Source organism: Musca domestica, unplaced genomic scaffold (genome assembly GCF_030504385.1).
Source record: "Musca domestica strain aabys unplaced genomic scaffold, Musca_domestica.polishedcontigs.V.1.1 1, whole genome shotgun sequence".
NCBI lineage: Eukaryota > Metazoa > Arthropoda > Insecta > Diptera > Muscidae > Musca > Musca domestica.
Genome location: NW_026712114.1, coordinates 12,004,292 through 12,026,106, shown reverse-complemented (window position 1 = coordinate 12,026,106; position 21,815 = coordinate 12,004,292). Strand labels below are relative to the sequence as shown.

General features: G+C 36.2%; 2 protein-coding genes across 5 annotated transcripts in view; one reads left to right on the top strand and one right to left on the bottom strand.

The window, feature by feature from the left end:
* Positions 1–21,815, top strand: part of LOC101897889 (RNA-binding protein Pasilla) — a 209,748-nt gene that overhangs the window by 20,987 nt on the left and 166,946 nt on the right. The gene's annotated exons all lie outside the window — the stretch shown is intronic.
* Positions 11,953–13,605, bottom strand: LOC105262582 (uncharacterized). Of its 3 annotated transcripts, none has more exons than XM_011298206.3 (3): positions 13,123–13,603; positions 12,518–13,044; positions 11,953–12,459 (listed from the first exon to the last, which is right to left on the bottom strand). In XM_011298206.3, the coding sequence occupies exons 1-3, from the start codon at positions 13,416–13,418 to the stop codon at positions 12,062–12,064; spliced, it is 1,221 nt and encodes a 406-aa protein (XP_011296508.2). In that variant the 5' UTR covers positions 13,419–13,603; the 3' UTR covers positions 11,953–12,061. The 3 variants fall into 3 exon arrangements, with proteins under 3 accessions (XP_011296508.2, XP_058975113.1, XP_058975107.1); XM_059119124.1 differs by having other exon boundaries at positions 12,321–12,455; positions 13,123–13,605; XM_059119130.1 differs by lacking the exon at positions 13,123–13,603 and having other exon boundaries at positions 12,518–13,094.

Genomic DNA, 21,815 nt, shown 5'->3' with positions numbered 1-21,815 from the left:
AAAATTTAGATATAGCTCCCATATATATCTTCGTCCGATTTGCCTTTTATTGTGCACCAAACGTGTAATATCATTCCGAATAGTATGGAATTTTGCATGTACGATCAGATTGGACCTAAAAATAAGTATGCCAAATTTGATCGAAATCGGTTCAGATATAGCTATAGTTCCCATATATATTGTTCATCCGATTTTTTATTTTTGTCCTCCGCAGCCGTAATATGCACTCCGTAACAACGATATTCAGGGAAATATATCAAATACAGCTCAGAAATATCTTTGCCAAATTTTATCGAGATCGGTTCAGATTTGGATATAGCTCCCATATATATTTTTATCCGATTTCAAATTAATTTTGCACCAAATGGGCAATACAAGTCCGAATTTAAAAGATACAAATGCTTCGGCATATTTAGTCCTTTGAACTTTAAATTATAATTATAATCATAGCATAGTATGATTGAATTCTCCCATAAAAACTTTTAATTGTTATGCGGAGCTCTACTAAATTAGCAAAGTGGTGTAGGGTTCATAAAATCGGCCCCGCCCGACTTTAGGACTTGTAATTAAAACAAAAAAGAACCAGTAAAGAGGTTCTTTTTTGTTTTAATTACAGCTGAAAAACATCGGTAGTTTATTTTTGGGCCACCTTGTATATATCTAATTCAAATGGGGTGTCACTGTGATTCCAAACTTTTTGGTTAGAATTGTTTTTTTTTTCTTTTTTGGTAAACACTTGTGGACGTTTGTACCACATGGATTGTAGTACTATACTTTACAGTAATACATCCATCATTTCACCTACATACTCCTGTATTGTGTATGCACATACAAATGAATATATTCATAGCTTACACCAGTACTGGTAGCACCGTTAGTACAAGATACCATCACTCAAATTGATGTGATACTAGACACTTGTGCTATATTTCTCTCACTCACTGGGGTCTAACCTCATGCATTTAAGTTGGCTGGTTGGTAGCAGAGGTGTCTCGTAGACACACACACACACATACACACCTTCACATTAATAACACGCACGTAGTTGCCACAGATATACGTTCATATAACTGTGAATGTATGTATGTATTGTATGTTGATGGAGGTTCACGTGTGGCTTTCAAAAGGTGCATGGTTAACATATGTACAAACCGAAAAAGCATTAAAGGCGAACAATAAGAACAAGAAGCAGATCCAAGCAAAAAAAAAAGAAACAAAAAAAAAACAAACCTCCAACACCAGCGGCAAGAACAACACGTTACCATCACCTCAGCAAACATCACCTCTTGACATAACTCTCATTTGAAAGAAGAGAGAAAAAAAAAACAGAAAAGACCTACTCAGCGTCGTTCTTGAAGTGAAAGAAAAGAAAAATGTTGTTGCAGATTGTAATGCCGGGCTTGTTGTGGGTGTTTAAAAATAACCATAAGGAAAAGGGGGAAAAAAAAAGAGCAATAACAACAAGAGAGGTAAAAATAAAATACTACTACTTACAATTTGTTAACAATTTAAGCTTTGAATTTAAAATTGATTTTTTATAATTTCTTCACTATGAGATGGAACTCATAAAGATTTGGTGTTGGGTGGGATATAGCAGTCCATATTTTAGCATGACGAATACTTTTAAATGAGACATTTTTCTCATAACATTTTATATTATGGTTGGTTTTGAATAAGATTTGAAGCATATAAAATTAATAGACAAAAAATGTTTTTTTTTTTTGTATTTTATTAAATGTTAAACAGCGGTAAGTTCGGCCGGGTCGAACTTTGAGTACCCTCCACCATTTGCAACGAATTTGGAAATTTTCAAAAAATAGAATCCCTGAAAAATTCTGTTCAAATTTTAAAAATGCCGAATATAGCCGTTATATTGGGGTCTATGCGACGTGGACATACATAGGCATTGTTTGTCATAAGCCATTACCATATTCAAATTCGAAACTAGAAATAAGCGGTGAATAATGTCGCTAAAATCATCAAAATATCGCATATAGGGAGGTGCCGTTAAATTAGAGCTGTGCGAAGATCTGGACCAGCATAGATACTTTTCTGTCACAGGCTGTAGCATCCTTTACCACATCTAAAACAATTTCGGTGGGTATTGTACCTAAAAACGTCAAAATACCGAATATAGGGAGGTAACGTTATATGGGGGCTATACGAAGACTTGGACCTGCACAGACAATTTTCTGTCTTAGAGTGTAGTTCACATAACGAACTTCAAATACCAATTTTGAAATAATTCCGGTGAATAATGTCGCTAAAATCATGAAAATACTGAATATAGGGAGGTACCGTTATATAGGGGCTATACGAAGACATGGACCTGCACAGACAATTTTCTGTCATAGACTGTAGTTCCCATAACGAACTTCAAATACCAAGTTTGAAACAATTCCGGTGAATAATGTCGGTAAAATCATCAAAATACCGAATACAGGGAGGTACCGTTATATGGGGGCTATACGAAGACGTGGACCTGCACAGACAATTTTCTGTCTTAGGGTGTAGTATTTTTTGCAGTATATTTCCGGAAAAAATGTCGCTAAAATCATCAAATACCGAATATCGGAAGGTACCCTTATATGGGGGCTATATGAAAACGTGGACCTACATGACCCATTTACTTAACCTACATTAACCCATTCATTTAACTTAACCTGCCTACTGAAAAAAAATAAACATGTGTGCAAAATTTTAGCCATCTATCTCAATTCATTTGAAAGATAGCGTGATTACAACAGACAGGCGGACAGACAGACAGACGGACAGACATACAGACGGACAGACAGACAGACAGACGGACATCACTAAATCGACTTAGAATTTTACGCTGATCAAGAATATATATAGTTTATTGGGTCTGACATGAGTATTTCGAGGAGTTACAAACGGAATGACAAAGTTAATATACCCTCCATAGTATGGTGGAGGGTATACAAATGTCGGAAATAGCATCAAATGTTAGAATAAGTTTAGATTTGGCCGAATTGATCACTTTTGGCAGGAATTATGGCCTTCAAACGGCCAATGAAACCATCACACGCTGCTCTGATGTATTTTGGCCTATTCCAGGCGAAGCGCTTGCTTGAGGTGATCGCACTTTGGTGGCCATTGTGCGCTGGAAAAAAAGCGGGGAACCTCATTATGTAACCATTCTTGAGTGGCGCGTGCTGAGTGCGATGGTTCTGAGCCCTGTTGGAATGTCCAAGGTCTGCGGGCAAAATGTTTGTGTGCCCAGGGCTTCCAGAATATTTTCGCGATAATATTCGGCATTTATTCTGATGTTATTATTATTCGGCTGTTATATCGGCCCACACTATCACCATGGCAGGCGCTTGAGTTCTTGTGGCCAACCGACGGCAGTTCACCACTTTCGTGCAAGCGAAGCAACTCTTTAGCTCTTTTGAGTCTATTTTCTTTCCGTTGCGGCGTAAGTTCTTGAACTTTTTGGAATTTCAATGTCTTTACCTCGAGCTCATTTTTCAATATTTGCCAAATGGAATATTGCGATATATGATATGCGGGTTTCAATCAAGTCGCCTCTTTACTTTTCGAACCATTTCTGTTGATGTTGCTGTTTTCTTTCGTCCATTACCTTGACGTCTGGCTACGCTACCAGTATCACGGTAACGAGCGATGGTACGACAGCCAAAAGATTTATTCACAGTTAAATGCTGGAGTACTCTAACGATAGCCACTTGTGGTTTTCCAGCCAAATATAAAGAAATCACACTATCACGCTTGAATTCCATCACGAATAAATTTTTTTTCTGAAAAATGCTCACCAAAATGCTTTTGTATGCTTGTAAACAATATAATAAGCTGTCACTGGAATAATTTTAACAGCTGTCGGACGAGTGGCTTAGAAATGACGGCAATCTAAAGTTGCTTGCAGGTTTTTTATCTAACCCTATGTGTGGGGGGAAGTACCAGAAGAAGTACCGATCTCTACCATTTTTTAACAGATCTTGTGATCAGATCATGGACATTCAAAACTTTGACCCTTTATATGAGAGGTACCACAAGGAGTGGCTCGATGTATTCCGTGTATACAGCAGATCTTGTGTTAGTAGAAATAATGAGATGTGTGAAATATGAAGAGAACTGGATGCATATTTCGAATTTAATAATAGTTTTGGTTATTCGAAACTTTGAACTTTGGTGGGGGAGGTAGCAGAATTAATAGTCCGTTCTCCATCATCTTTATAACAGATGAAAATATTGAGATTTTCCGAGTCTGAATGGAATCAGATGTTTTATGAGCTTCATGGATACTCAAAATTGTTGACTCTTTGTGGGGGAGGTACAATAAGGAGTGGTCCGACATATTCCATCTTCACACCAGACCTTGGGTTAATAAATAAATTGTGATGGGTGTAATTTGAAGAGAATCGGACTCTTACTTCACATTTTATAAGAGTTATAATTATTCAAAATTGTGACCCTTTGTAGGTGAGATACCAGAAGGAGTTTACCGGTATTATCCATTTACGCACCTGAAATATTAGGATTTGCAAAGTTGAGGCAATATCGGATTATCATTTCCCTTTCTGAGCTGTAAAATATTTTTTTTTTTGAAAATTTCGACCTTTTTTGTAGGAGGTACCAGAAGGAGTGGACCGATATTGCCCATCTCCGAACTCGATATAAGTTTGATAATAATATTACAATGTACCAAGTGTGGATCAAATTTGACACTTCGTTCGAGAGTTATCGTGGGCACCAGACAGACATCGACACTAAATGTCCTGAAACGGATTTGGTCCAAAGAGACTTAGGATCTTAAACCGTTATTTCGATGAGGCACGTTTTGGCCATATGATATATGATATATACCCTCTCTAGTCATATGGCATAGGGTATAATGAACTGTTAGGGTGAATTCTTTGCGGAGGAATTAGCGGGGACTTGTTAGTACCGAAATTAGTGGTTTAGTCTGAAATTTATAGTGAAATTTTGTGTAGAATATTTTTATACCCTCCACCATAGTATGGAGGGTATATTAAGTTTGTTATTCCTTTTGTAACACCTCGAAATATATATTTTAGACCCCACAAGTTATATATAATATTCTATGTCGATTTAGCGATGCCCGTCCGTCTCTCCGTCTGTGGAAATCACACTAGCTTCCAAACGAAAGTAGGTTGATTAAATTTTACTCAAATGTGTATTATGTCTGCAGGACTTTTGGTATGGAAAATGGGTCATGTAGGTCCACGTCTTGGTATAACTCCCATATAATGGTAACGGAACTGTTTCAAATATGGTATTTGAAGTTCGTAATGGATACTACAGCCTATGATAGAAAATTGTCTGTGCAGGTCCATGTCTTCGTATAGCCTAAATGTAGGGGTGCCTCTATATTTTCGGTATTTTGATAATTTTAGCTAAATTATTCACCCAATTTTTTTCAAGATTCGAATTTGAACAGTCTAATGGCTTATGACAGAAGTTGCCTATGCAGGTCGACGTCGTCGTATAGACCCCAATATAACGGCTACATTCGGTATGTTTAAGTGTTTAAAAGACGGTTTTTATGTTTTAGAAAATTTCCAAATTCCTTCCAAATGATGGAGGGTATTTCAAGATCGACTAGACCGAACTTACAGCTTTTTTACTTGTTTCTTCTGATTAATCTACTCGTGATTCTCCTGTAACTATTGAAAAAAAAATAAGTTTTTCGCAGTGTGTAATTAATTATTACACAATCATTGCTCGTGTTCTGAGCCAACTTGCCATGTCATTGTCTCACAAAGAGTTATAAAGATAAATTCCTATTCATTGGGATACAGATAAATTAATATGCACACACCGAAGTAAGAAGACGAATACTAACGATAATAATAGAATCATTAAACTACAAAAACACAACAATAACAGCAACAACAACAACAACGACGAAGAAGGCGACGAAAAAACATTTCGAAAAAAAGCGTAGAAAAAACAAGTCGTCAATATTTATTTACTTTGAAGGTCATCTTCATTTGAATCTCATTAATAACAAGTTTAAAACGTGATGAGCAGCTATCATTACGCTACTAAGGCTTAGCAGCTCGAGCGGTTCGTTGCGACGCCAGGCAAATGACAGGCAAAGCAATCGCAGTTAATAGCAATCCCCCTGTTCCGGAGCCCCTCATCATTCCCTTGGCATTTTTAAATGCTTTGGTCAACGAAAGCTAATATCAATCGAAGATAGACGGCAAAATGAAATAACAAAATAATGTTTTACAAAAAATGGTGGTATAGGGTGGGTCACAAGTTAACGCTTGAAAATTAAAAGAGTTTTTAAATCAAGCTGATTATAAAAGTAGAGCTAAAACAAGTAAAAAAAGCTGTAAGTTCGGTCAGGCCATAATTTGAAACGAATTTGGCAATTTTCAAAAAAAAAAAATCCGTTAAAAAAATTCCTTTAAAATCTTAAAAATACCGAATGTAGCTGTTATATTAGGGTCTATACGACGACGTGTACCTGCATAGGCAAAAAAATTCGGTGAATAATGTAGCTAAAATCATTAAAATACCGAATATAGGGAGGTACTATTATATGGGGGCTATACTAAAACGTGGACCTGCAAAGACAATTTTCGCATAAAATGGGATACAAATGTTCGTTTTTCTTATAATTTTGCCCATACCAATATTTTTATCTGCATTAGATGAAGTGTAAAAATGGAATCGACTACTCATAACAGAAGTCAAAATATATTTAAATAAACGAACAATGGCTGAGGGTATCTGTCGGCGAAATCGACTGATACTTTTTACTGGATTTTCCACTTAATTATTGAAACAAGTAAAAAAACATGAAGTTCGACCAGGACGATCTTTTAATACCCTCCACCTTATGGTAAAGGAAAAATTAGGAACCATTATGACCCACAAATACCAATTTTGAGACAAATTCGTGAGATAAAAACACTACAACAAAGTCAAATGCCTTAATTTTTACATTATACATTTTATTGAATGAAAGCAAAAAATGTCGTAGCATCAAATTTTAGAGTAAGTTTAGATTTGTTCGAATTGGTCACCTTTGGCACGAATAATGGCCATGCTGCCCGTCACATGCTGCCCGAATATTGCTCTGCGGTATTTTGGCCCATTTTCGGCGAAGCGCTTGCTTGAGGTGATCAACACTTTGGTATTTTTTAGTGCCAACCTGGCTTTCCCAAATCCTCCAGATACAATAGTCCAAAATATTGGTATCCGGATATTTTGTTGGCCATTGTGGGCTGGAAATGAAGCGAGGAACCTCATTTTGTAAATATTTTTGGGTGGTGCGTGTTGATTGCGATGGTGCTGAGTCCAGTTGGAATATCCAAGGTCTGCGGCCAAAATGTTTGTGTGCCCAAGGCTTTAATACACCCTCCAAAATATTTTCGCGATAATATTCGGCATTTATTCTGATTAATACGAGCGGAGAGCGACCATCGGCAGTCATGGCGGCCCACACCATAACCATGGCCGGCGCTTGAGTTCTGGTGGCCAATCGCGTATGCACATTTTCAGCTGACCTCTTTGGCAAGTAAACACGATCATTTTGTTTGTTTACAAACTGCTGGACAACGAATGTCTTCCCATTGGAGAATAGCAAATTCGGCAGTTCACCACTTTCAGTCAAGCGAAGCAACTCTTTAGCTCTTTTGAGTCTATTTTCTTCCTGTAGCGGTGTAAGTTTTTCCACTTTTTGGAATTTCAATGGATTTACCCCGATCTCATTTTTTAATATCTGCTGAATAGAATATTGCGATTGGTTCAGCTCACGAGTCATTTTTCGGGTACTGCGACGCGGCTTTCGATCAAATCGCTTCTTTGCTTTTCGAACCATTTCTGCTGGTGTTGCTGTTTTGTTCCGTCCACTTTTTTGACGTCAGGCTACGATACCAGTATCACGGTAACGAGCGATGGTACGAGACACAAAAGATTTATTCACATTTAAATGCTGGAGTGCTCTAACGATAGCCACTTGTGATTTTCCAGCCAAATATAAAGAAATCACACTAACACGCTTGAATTCCATCACGAATAAGTTTTTTCTGGAAAATTCTCACCAAAATACCTTTGCTTGTAAACAATATAATGGGCAGCAGTCTGAAGTTGGTTGCAGTTTTTTCATCGCACGCACAAAGTTTCGCCAACGGACCTAGAATCCATTATTAGAGAAATGTGGCAAAAATCATCAAATTATCGAATATCGGGAGATAACGATATATGGGGCTATGCAAAAACGTGGACCTATACCTACGATGTTTTGCCAACGGAGCTATAATCCATTATGACCAACAAATACCAATGTTTAAACAAATCCGTGAAAAAATGTGGCAAAAATCATCAAAATACCTAATATCGGGAGGTACCGTTATATGGGGACTATACCAAAACGTGGACCTATATATGAAATGTTTTGCCACACGTACAGGGATCCATTATGACCTACAAATACCTATTTTCAGACAAATCCGTAAAAAATGTGGCATAAATCATCAAAATACCGAATTTCGGGAGGTACCGTTATATGGGGACTATACCAGAACTATATGTTCAATACCAACCATCCTAGACACAATACCAATTGCTTTGCTAAATTGTGGCGCTTTACGTCAAATAATGTGGGCTCTATCGTGATTTCAACACACAGACAGACCGACAGACAGACGGACATCGTTAAATCGACTTAGAATTTTATGCTGATTATGAATATCTATGCGTTATGGAATTCACGACGAATATTTAGGGATGTTACCTTTCCAAGGTGGAGGGTATACAAATTTAATTTTGTTGCACAGTGTAATTATTATATTACTGGGACATTTTTATACCCTACACAACAAGGTGGTCAGGGTATTATGTCTTTGTGCATTTGTTTGTAACAGGCAAAAGGAAACGAGATAGACCCATAGTTACTTTACATAGATAGAATAGAATCACATTCTGAGTCGATTTATGCATGTCCGTCCGTCCGTCTGTCCGTGCGTCTGTCCATGTATTTTTGTAAACAAATTACAGTTCGCATTTATTGTCCTATCAAGATGAAATTTTGCACAAATCATTTGTTTGGCCCAAGGACGAACCCTATTGAAATTGGAGATAATCGGTCAAAATTTAGATATAGCTCCCATATATATCTTCGTCCGATTTGCCTTTTATTGTGCACCAAACGTGTAATATCAGTCCGAATAGTATGGAATTTTGCACGTACGATCAGATTGGACCTGAAAATGAGTATGACAAATTTGATCGAAATCGGTTCCGATATATCTATAGTTCCCATATATATTGTTCATCCGATTTGTTATTTTTGTCCTCCGCAGCCGTAATATGCACTCTGTAACAACAATATTTGGGGAAATATATCAAATACAGCTCAGAAATACCTTTGCTAAATTTTATCGAGATCGGTTCAGATTTGGATATAGCTCCCATATATAACTTCGTCTGATTTACTTTTGATTGTGCACCAAACGTCTAATATTTGCCCAAATTGGATGAAATTTGGTACATACGACCGAATTGAGTTTAGAAGCTAGTATGTCAAATTTGGTGAAGATCGGTTCAGATATAGCTATAACTCCCATATATACTGTTCATCCGATTTGTCATATTTGTTACCCACAGCCGTAATATGCACTCCGTAAAGGGTCTGTCAGATAGAATACGTTGTGTCCGTTGCGGCAACGTATTAGACTGACAGCCGATTTGGTTGCTTATATTTTAATGAAGAATGTCACATGCACAACGTGTAAGTTGCCGTAACGGATAAAAGTTGGTCTACTCTCAACTTTTGACATGCGGCAAGTCCGGCAGAGAAATCAGCTGTTATTATTAAATATTTTATGTTAGGTTTTTGAAATGGAATTTTTATTAATAGAAGCGGTGCAGATTCACCCTTGTCTTTTTGACAAAAAAAAACAGTGCTATATCGCAACAAAATTGCTAAGGAAAAAGCTTGGAGAGCTGTGGCAGCTTCCACAAACGCTACTGGTGAGTTATTTTCATAAATTGTATATTTAAGGTTGATATTGACAGGAGGTATTTTATATTATATTGCAGTCGAACAATGCCAAAGTCGTTGGAGGTCCCTTCGGGACAGATATGTAAAGGAGGTTAACGGAAGTAAGCTTCCGTCGGGAAGTGGTGCAAAAGAAGGTAGTGGATGGCGGTATATGGATGCGATGTCTTTTTTGCAACGACACGTCGCTCCTCGTAGGTAATTACAGAGCTCTGTGATATATATTTTGGGAGATTCCTAATCGTTTTTATATCCCAGAACTTCTTCAAATATGCAATGGTCGAGTGAGGATTCATTTTTAAGTACGCAGTTTGAGAGTGGCGACATATTTGGAAGTTCGCCGTTGTCGGGGGAAGACGAAACAAATGAAAATGTAGATTTCTTTTGCAGCGAGCTGCCACGTTCTTTTGAGCAATCCACACCACAAGTGGAAAAACGTTGCGATAAAAGAAAGAGACAAGAAGACAGGTTTGATCACCTTTGTGACTCTGTGTCTGACTGGATAAAAAAACAGGCAGCACAGAGTCAAAGTCCCCCACCAGTGTCTCGTAATGCTGATTTTTTAAGAGTACTAGACGAGTATTTGCTGAAGCACTCAGAGGACGAGCAAGATAGAATTAAAATCAAATTGTTCAACATTGTCTCAAATTTTAAACAATGAATGAATTTTAAACGATGTTCTTTCTTCTTGCTTTCTTATTTAATAAAATAAATTATTTTTGAGTTTTGCCTTGTTAAGGCGAAGATCATATGTTTTTATGATTTATGTGTTTGTTTTCTCTTTCGAGACGAGCTTAATGATCTGAAATTTGCAGTGAAAAGGAAAGCCAGATAGACACTATCACACACTCACCACTATGCGACGCGTTTCGCCGTTGGTTAAGCGGCTCATCAGGCATATTTGGTGTGGATGATGGCTTACAAGGGCCGTTCTCTGGAAAGTAGTATATATTTCGAACTTATTGCAAATTAGCATATGCGAATTATACACTAGAAACTCTCCAGGTTCGACTCAAGTTCTATTGGCAGATCTTTTTCACAGCAAAGTTTTGTTTTTGTAGTGATGGATTTTTTGTCCACAACAACTACATTGCTTCCAATGCATACACTTGTTTTAGTGCTGCTTTAGGAAGACGGGTTAATGGCTCTGAACGTAGAGACGGCAACTTCTAGTTGGCTGCACACCGAGGTCCGCGGTTCAAATCCCACAGCCAGGCTCGGCTGAATTTTTGAGTTTTGCCTTGTTAAGGCGAAGATCATATGTTTTTATGATTTATGTGTTTGTTTTCTCTTTCGAGACGAGCTTAATGATCTGAAATTTGCAGTGAAAAGGAAAGCCAGATAGACACTATCACACACTCACCACTATGCGACGCGTTTCGCCGTTGGTTAAGCGGCTCATCAGGCATATTTGGTGTGGATGATGGCTTACAAGGGCCGTTCTCTGGAAAGTAGTATATATTTCGAACTTATTGCAAATTAGCATATGCGAATTATACACTAGAAACTCTCCAGGTTCGACTCAAGTTCTATTGGCAGATCTTTTTCACAGCAAAGATTTTCTTTTTCACAGCACTAAAACAAGTGTATGCATTGGAAGCAATGTAGTTGTTGTGGACAAAAAATCCATCACTACAAAAACAAAACTTTGCTGTGAAAAAGATCTGCCAATAGAACTTGAGTCGAACCTGGAGAGTTTCTAGTGTATAATTCGCATATGCTAATTTGCAATAAGTTCGAAATATATACTACTTTCCAGAGAACGGCCCTTGTAAGCCATCATCCACACCAAATATGCCTGATGAGCCGCTTAACCAACGGCGAAACGCGTCGCATAGTGGTGAGTGTGTGATAGTGTCTATCTGGCTTTCCTTTTCACTGCAAATTTCAGATCATTAAGCTCGTCTCGAAAGAGAAAACAAACACATAAATTATTTTTAGTTTTTAGTATAATGAAATGATTTATTTTTTAGTATAATAAAATATGAAAAGAAATATTAAATGTTTGATACATGCTTTCATCAGTATTATTAAACAAATATGAAGTTACTGCCGGGAAAATTGCCGAATTGGATGTGAAACGACATAGCTCATGAGTTCATCCCTTAATTTGAATGCGCATTTTGCTGCATTATTTGAAGCTGTTCTCCTGGCTCTCTGCAAAGGGACAGGCACTTCTTTGCGCCACAGACCATTTATCAATACAGTGCCGTCGTCTCGGTCGACATATTCTGGCGGACAATAACTGTCATCATGCATTTTGAGGAAATTGTGAAGAAGTACCGTGGCTTTAATAACTTTCTCTGCGGATGCTGGGCTCATTTGTAGGGATGACAACAAAATCCTCCATCGGCTCGCCAAAATACCAAAAGCATTTTCTATTACCCTACGGGCCCGTGACAAACGTTTATTAAATATTTCCTTTTCAGGCGGCAAGTTACTTCCTTAAAAAATTTTTGTTACATAAAATCGAAGAGGAAAATATAAATTGCTCATGCAAACCTGGATAAGGTCTAATTAAAAATGGTTTTAATGGGAACGCGGCATCTGCAACGAAATAGTGTGGGAAACTTTTATCTGTACCGGGTAGTACTTCTTCTTTTGGTAGATCCAATTGGCCCTTATACAACTGTTGACCGAATCTTGAGTTCCACATAACTCCACCGTCACTTTGGGAACCAAACGCACCAATATCCACGGAAGTAAATGTGTAATTAGCATCACAAGCTGCCAGAAGGACAATGGAGTAGTTCCCTTTATAATTGTAAAACTGGGAGCCAGAGTTCGATGGGCAAGTTAAATTGATGTGCTTGCCATCAATGGCCCCAACACAATTGGGTAAATCCCACATTGTGTAAAAATCAATGGCGATTCGCTTCCACTCATTTTCCTTTGGGACTGATAAATATATTGGGCCAAGTATTTCCCAAAGCACTTCGCAGGTTTCTGATACTATTCCTTTCATAGTTGACACTCCCATTTTAAAGGCAGCAGAAAATATCTGCTTACTTCCGCCATGAGCTAAATATCTTAAATTTTATGGAAGTATTCAAGAATGTTATTCGGACACATACGATTAAATGTTACCAATATGTATAAGAACTTACGCAAGGTTCATAAAAAGTCGACATTCCGGTGAAATTGATGGCCTATTGGAGTGCTTCCTTAACCTCTCTTTTACGAAAGTCAGGAGGAGATCGAATGTGTTCTTCTCCATCCTTATGGTTTTCTGGAATTCGTCTGGGAAGCAAAATGTGGTGGCGAAAAATCCATGCGTGTCGCGATTCCGCAATAGTGGTCGCACCCAATATCTTCTACGCCCGTACAATTTTTTTAAGCATTCGCCGGCCTCGAACAGCATTAGGATTAATGATATAATGTTCATTAATTGTGAGGTTTCCATTTTCAAATAACAGAAAATGTTGTCTGTTTTCAAACTGAATTTTACCACCAATGCAAATCAGCTGTTTTCTTATGTACAACGACGGATTTGTTGTGGCGAGTCTATACTTTATGTACGTCACGTCAGTCCAATACGTTGCCGCAACGGACACAACGTATTCTATCTGACAGACCCTTAACAACGATATTCAGGGAAATATATGAAATACAGTTCAGAAATATCTTTGCCAAATTTTATCGAGATCGATTCAGATTTGGATATAGCTCCCATATATAACTTTATCTGATTTCAAATTAATTTTGCACCAAATGGGCAATACAAGTCCGAATTTAAAAGATACAAATGCTTCGGCATATTTAGTCCTTTGAACTTTAAATTTTAGTTATAACCATAGCGTGTATGATTGAATTCTCCCATAAAAACTTTTAATTGTTATGCGCAGCTCTACTAAATTAGCAAAGTGGTGTAGGGTATCATAAAGTCGGCGCCGCCCGACTTTAAGACTTTCTTTACTGGTTATACCCTACAAAAATTACAAATATACCTCCATTTTCTGGCGAAGGATATAAAAATAACAAATGTAAATTTACCTTTATATGTATTTAACAATTTGTCAACTCCATTTTGGTACACCCTGTAAAAACATGTTATTATTTCGTTTTAATAAAATCACTGAACATTCCATAGCAATTCGATTTTTTTTTGGAGGGGATTTTTCGGTTAATCTCATATATAGCACATGTTTGAATACCTTCAAATAAAATATTCCTGTTTTATTTCAAATTCTAACCAAAAAACGTGTTATATAACGAAAATATAAATTTATACATATTCGAATGATCTAACAACCTGTTTCAGAGAAAAAAATAAAACGATATTTTATGACACAAAACTGAATAACTTAACAAACGTATGAACTTAACTAAACTAATTGCAAAGTGCATAACTAATTGCAAATCTTAATTACAGAAATAAATAAAATAATGAATAGCGAGAGAGAGAGAGAAAAAAAAAACAAAACAAATGTAGAAAATTCAGCTCAGTTTAATTAAGATAAGGCAGTCATATGTAATACATACACATGTGAAATATATACAAAAACAAAAATTGTGGATGAGAAAAGACACAAACCAAAAAAAAACATTCTCAAATTATATTAGTCAACAACTTGAAGGATAACGCTGAATGTGTACAACAAGCCTCTATGTTCAGGGAAGCGTCACCACGCTGCCAACGCATTTGGCCTTAGCTGATATAAAAGACAAACATGTCGAGCCTCCACCTAAAACGGAGAGGTGGGCTGTGTAAATGGTACGAGTAAATGTTTCGTGGTCTAGGTAAAAAATCCAAATGAGAGACCTGAATTAAAAAAATAACACAGCACAACAAAAAAACAATCTCATAACTTATTTAAATTAATGTGGCACACAACAATCACGACAACACCACCAGCCAGCCAGCCACTAACAGCTAACCGTAGTAAATTGTGTCGTGTATAATACATGAAGTATTTTGAGGTATGAAATATGGAGTATTCGTATGTTCCTTTAAAGTAATGTCTGTGTGTGGATATTGTTGGAAATCCCTCAAGAATAGCCCCCACCCGTCCCTTTCGCACAAGTATGTTATCCCTGTTTGATATAAAATATATTTTAGTTAGCAGATATGGAGTCTTTTGGTGAATATATTTTTTGGTATGCCAATAAAGATGAAGGTGAATGAGATTTATTTCAATAGGCTTCAAGATTCTTCAGAATGGCCTTAGATATCAATTATTATGAGCTTGAATCAATTTTAGGAATTGTGAACTGTGAAAGGTTTGTGAACAACTTTGTAAAGCCTTTTATGGTTTATCTATTGAGCATGATTTTCATATCCTAATGTATGATAAAGCTATCAAAATTCTCTACCATTAATCTCCACAGAAAACCAAGTCAGAGGCAGAGTTTTAGCTGAAAATTCCTGTAGAATAGGAAGTTATGGAATTAACAAGTAAAAACTAGTAAGGAAAGGTCAAAAGTCGGGCGGGCCGACTATAAGATACCCCACCCCTCTATGCGAATTTAGAAGAGGGTATTTATATGAAGTGGATCATACCAAATATAACCCAAATAACATTGGTGTATAGTACATGATATGACTTCAATAAGGATGATATTAAAAAAGTAAAAAAATAATGGGGGTATACAAAAATGTGGACCTGTACATGCAATGTTTCGCCACCCACTATGATCAACAAATACCAATTTTTAGACAAACCCACGATAAAATGTGGCAAAAATCATCAAAATACTGAACATCGAAATGACCCACAAATACCAATTTTTAGAATAAACCGCCCAAAAATGTGGCAAAAATCATAAAAACACCGAATATTTGGAGGTACCAAAACGTGGACCTATACAAGCAATGTTTCGCCACACGAGCTAGGACCCATTATGACCTACAAATATCAATTTTTGGACAAATCCGTGGAAAAATGTGGCAAAAATCAACAAAAACCGAATATCGAAAGGTACCGTCATATGGGGACTATACCAAGACGTGGAGCGATATATCTCATTTTCAATACGAACCATCCTAGGCACAATACAAATTGTTCTGCTAAATGTTGAGGTTTTACGTCAAATAATTTGGGCTGTATCGTAATGTCAATCAACATATAGACGGACATCGTTAAATCGACTTAGAATTTTACGCTGATTATGAGTACATACTTTATGGGTTCTACGATGAATATTTAGGGATGTTACAAACGGAATGACAAAGTTAATCTACCTTCCTTCCCAAGGTGGAGGGTATAAAAATAACTAAAATCGGGGGAGAGAAAACTCTCAGCTCACAACTGTCAAATTTCTATGACATAAAGCACCCTTGTACGATACTTTTGCATAGCAATTTTACTGGATGTTGTCGTTTTATCCAAAAGTTGAAAAAAAGGAGAGATAAGAAAGGGAACTATTTGGGTCAACGAAATTTTTAGAATATTGATCAACATTTACGATTTCCACCCATGATGTCTTGAAAATATTCCTTTAAAACTTTTTTAAGTCTAAAAGAAAACCACCATTTCTTATTATAGGTTCCTAAACATTTTTAATAAAAAAATAACGTTTTTTTGGTCAGAAGAGCTTCAATAAATTTTCTTAAAAAATCTACTACTTTCCCCGACATCCAGACCAAATGCCACGCATTAAAAAAAAAAAATACATTAAATCCGGAATATTTGGAATTTCGTGCTTTAAGGGTACGAAAAGTAGTAACATAGAGCGTTTGGTGATACAGAAAGTTGACTATAGGGAAATTCGTACTTTTTAGTTTTCGAAGAGTACTAAAATTTACACAAGAGTACAATATAGTTAATATAAGAGCCAGAAGTGTGAAATTTTGCATAGGAGACACTTTTGGAGAGCATGATAAAGTTTTTTAGCCTACGTTTTTTGGATACGTTGTTATTCGATATAAGGATATATCTGATAATGGATTCCATGAAAGATAGATGCAGGAATGTATATTTTGATATGAGAGTCAATGTTGGCGCATAGGATGGATATGAAAAAAAAATTTTAAATTTTGAGATTAAAATGCATCTAAAGATTCTTTGAACATTATTTTGTTCGACTGATTTTGTGGAAGATGTAAGATTATTATCTTTCTGACTACTTGAAAATGTGAGTCGTTTTGAATTCAAACTTTTTGGTACTGGAAAGAGAAAGATAAAGGACCAAAGTATACAAATTATGTTTTCCGATACTATTTTAACGTAAGAATCGGAATTTTGGTTACTAAAGGTGGAAAGTAAATTTTGGTAGATACTTAAAAATATGTTCCCTTTTTTTTAAGAAATTGCGGGGACTTTTTATTTTTTATTCCCTTTTTTATACCCTACACCACATTGTAGTGAGGGTATTATGTCTTTGTGCATTTGTTTGTAACGTGGAGAAGGAAGTGAGATGGACCCATAGTTACTTTTGAGGATCTTCATAGAATCATTTTCTGAGTCGATTTATGCATGTCAGCCCGTCCCTTTTTTGCAGTTTGCATTTATTATCCGATTGTGATGATATTTTCCAAACAATATTTGTTTGGCCCAAGGACGAAATTGGTGAGAATCGTTTCAATTTTGTATATAGCTCCCATATATATCTTCAACCGATTTCGGGTTAATTGTACACCAAATGACCAATATCAGTCCAAATTACCTGAATTTTGGCACATCCAAGCGAATTCAGTCTAGAAGCAAATACATCAATTTTAGAAAATCGGTTCAGATATAGCTATAGCTCTCATATATATGTTTCATTCGATTTGGAGTTTTAATATAAGCAGTCCAAGAGAGTGATATTTAGTAGCAGATATCTCATGGGGCTCCAAAATGCCCCTTGATAAACGTTATTAAAATCGGGTCAGATTAGGATATTGCTCCCATATATTTATCGTTATCCGATATCAGTTTTATGGCTCACCAACTGACCAATATCAGTCTAAATGGACTGAATTTTGACTTATCTAGAACAAGTAATTTAAATTTGGTAAATATCGGTTCAGATATAGCACCCATATATATGTCTCTTCCGATTTGGTGTTAAAGTCCCTCACATGCGTAATTTGGACTCCACTAGGATGATATTTGGTACCAGATAACTTACAGTGCTCAAAAATACCTTTTATCGACATCGGTTCGACTGAATTTATCCTAGAAACAAGCACTTCAAATTTGATGGAAATCGGTTCAGATATAGCTATAGCTTCCATATATACGTATGTTTCATCCGACTTAGTGTTGAAGGCCCTCACATGGGTAATATTTACTCTACAATAATGATATGTGATAGCAAGCATCAGATACTGCTCGAAAATACCTTTGCCAAATTTTATGAAGATCGGTTCAGATTTTTATATAGCTTCGATATACATCCTCATCCGATTGGAAAGATTTTTTTCATATTCAACCGAATTTTTCCATTTGCTGAAACTCGGTCCGGTATATCTATTGCTCCAATAAATAATTTTTAATATAATCCTTGACGTAGTCATATCATGGACTATAAAGCAATCGCAAAGCAAACTACTTAATTCTAAGTAACACTAAATTTGGTATTGGGTCAAGAAATAAGGCTGGAATTCCGAAATTTGTTATTTAGCTCTCTGTGGTTAAGATATGGAGGTGTTTTTTTGGAAATGCATTCTATATTTGTACAAAAAAACTACTAAATGACACTATGAATTGAATCCCGATATTTGTTATTTAGGTCTCTTTGTCAGCAGTTAATATATAGAGGCAGTTTTGGAAATGCGTCCTATATTTTAGAATTGGTCCTTATTTGTACGAAAACTACTAAATGACACTAAATTTGGTACTGGGAAAAAGAATAAGGCTGGAATTCCGAAATTTGCTGTTTAGGTCTCAGTTGGTGTCTGTGGTTAAGATATGGAGGTGGTTTTGAAAATGGATCTTCTATTTGTACGAAAGCTACTAAATGGTACTAAATTTAGTATTGGGTGAAGGAATAAGGCTGCAATCCCGATATTTGTTATTTAGGACTCTTGTGGTGTCTGTGGTTAACATATGAAGGTGGTCTTGGAAATGCGTCCTAAATTTGTGCGAAAGTTACTAACACTAAATTTGGTATTGGGTAAAGGAATGAAGCTGGAATTCCGAAATTTGTTATTTAGGTCTCAGTTGGTGTCTATGGTTGAGGTATGGAGGTGGCTGTGGAAATGCGTCCTATATTTGTAAGAAAACTACCTAATAATTCTAAATTTGGTATTGAGTCAAGAAATAAGGCCGAAATTCCGAAATTTGTTGTTTAGGTCTCTCTTGGTGTCTGTGGTTAAGATATGGAGGTGGTTTTGAAAATGGATCTTCTATTTATACGAAAGAATAAGACTGGAATTCCGATATTTGTTATTTAGGTCTCTAAATTGTCAGCAGTTAATATATGGAGGTAGTTTTGGAAATGCGTCCTATATTTGTAAGAAAACTACCTAATAATTCTAAATTTGGTATTGGGTCAAGAAATAAGGCTGGAATTCCGAAATTTGTTGTTTAGGTCTCTCTTGGTGTCTGTGGTTAAGATATGGAGGTGGTTATAAAAATGCATCTTCTATTTGTGCGAAAGCTACTAAATGGTACTAAATTTAGTATTGGGTGAAGGAATAAGGCTGAAATCCCGATATTTGTTATTTAGGACTCTTGTGGTGTCTGTGGTTAACATATGAAGGTGGTCTTGGAAATGCGTCCTATATTTGTGCGAAAGTTACTAACACTAAATTTGGTATTGGGTAAAGGAATGAAGCTGGAATTCCGAAATTTGTTATTTAGGTCTCAGTTGGTGTCTATGGTTGAGGTATGGAGGTGGCTGTGGAAATGCGTTCTCTATTTGTACGAAAACTACTAAATGACACTAAATTTGGTATTGGATGAAGGAATATGGCTGGAATCCCGAAATTTGTTATTTTGGCCTCTGATGTTGTCAGCAGTTAAAATATGGAGGAAGTTTTGGAAATCGTCCTTATTTGTATGAAAACTACTAAATGACACTAAATTTGGTGCTGGGTAAAGGAATAAAGCTGGAATCCAATTTTTTTTAATTAGGTCTCTGTTGGTGTCTGTGGTTTAGATATGGATGTGGTTTTGGAAATGAGTCCTACATAAATTCCCAATATAAAGTTTTTTTGCCACGGGGCTTTACTAAGTACGCATAGTGGTGTAAAGTATCGTATAGTTGGCCCCGCCCGATTTTTGACCTTTCCTTACTTTCTGTCTGTTATTTGACTCTTACAAGGGTTTCCCAAGACCTTCCTTTGAAAAAAAAAAACAACTTATATTTGAAAAAATAAGTTTTTAATATCATTGAGAAATTATTTCCCATTAGCCATTTTAACAAATTTGAAATATATGACATTTACTCTAAATATACATATTCATGTACAATTTAATTACAATTTGCATAGCTGATATTATCTGGTACCTCGAGAAAAAAGCAAAACCCCCCCCCCAAGTCCATACAATTCTGTGCTTTTTTTTTAACAAAATACAAAAAAAAACGTTACATTATTGTAACACTAAGTGAAACAGGAAAACACGCAAACATGCACAATGAACGCCCTGCTGTTGTATTTTTCCTCTTGAATGGCAAACTTCCTTTGTCCTTCGTCAGTGCTGGCAGTGATTCGTTTTGTGCCTCTCCCCAAAGGATTTCCAGGCCGCAGATTTGCACGCACACAACGAGAAGTCAAATAAACTCGCTCACGCACACACAGCTATGCACATCAACAAAAGCTCTCACGCATAATGAAAATGTTACATTTTCATTTTACACAAAAACATACACAAATGCAAAATTGTTTTTGTTATATGTATGCGTGCATGAAAAACAACACAATGGCCAATGGAAAATATACGTGTTCCGGTTAAATGCATGCTAAACAAAAAAAAAAAAAACAACAGCAAAAATTACAGGAAGTAATATTTTTTTGGTATTTTCTGTTGGTCCTGCTTTTTTTGATATATGTATGTGTGTTTCCGAACGTTTGTTGGCAATTTTCATTTTTATAAAATGCAAGTTTTATATTTTAGTGTGTGTGTGTTGAGGTTGGGAATGATTTATGTGTAAGAGGATAGGAGAGGAATATAGTAGGATAAGTAAAATTTATGTTTAAGAAGCTGGATTGTTGAGAATCCCGACTAGTTGAGAATCCCGAAAAGATCCGAAAAGAGCTTTTATTCAAACTTCAAGGATTCACATTTTTTATTTTGTTTGAATTTTTAAAACATTTATTTATAAAATAAAAAATAATACAAATATATAACAAAAAAATTATGTATATATTTAGTTCGGATTTATTGCCCTATCCAGATGAAATTTTGCATAAATCATTTGTTTGGCCCAAAGACGAACCCTATTGAAATTGGAGATAATCGGTCAAAATTTAGATATGGCTCCCATATATATCTTCGTCCGATTTGCCTTTTATTGTGCACCAAACGTGTAATATCAGTCCGAATTGTATGGAATTTTGCACGTACAACCAAATTAGGCCTGAAAATAAGTATGCCAAATTTGATCGAAATCGGTTAAGATATAGCAATAGCTCCCATATATATTGTTCATCCGATGTTTTATTTTTGTCCTCCGCAGCCGTAATATGCACTCTGTAACAACAATATTTGGGGAAATATATCAAATACAGCTAAATTTTATCGAGATCGGTTCAGATTTGGATATAGCTCCCATATATAACTTCGTCCGATTTACCTTCTAATATTTACCCAAATGGGATGAAATTTGGCACTTACGACCGAATTGAGTCTAGAAGCTAGTATGTCATACTTGGTGAAGATCGGTTCAGATATAGCTATAGCTCCCATATATACTGTTCATCCGGTTTATC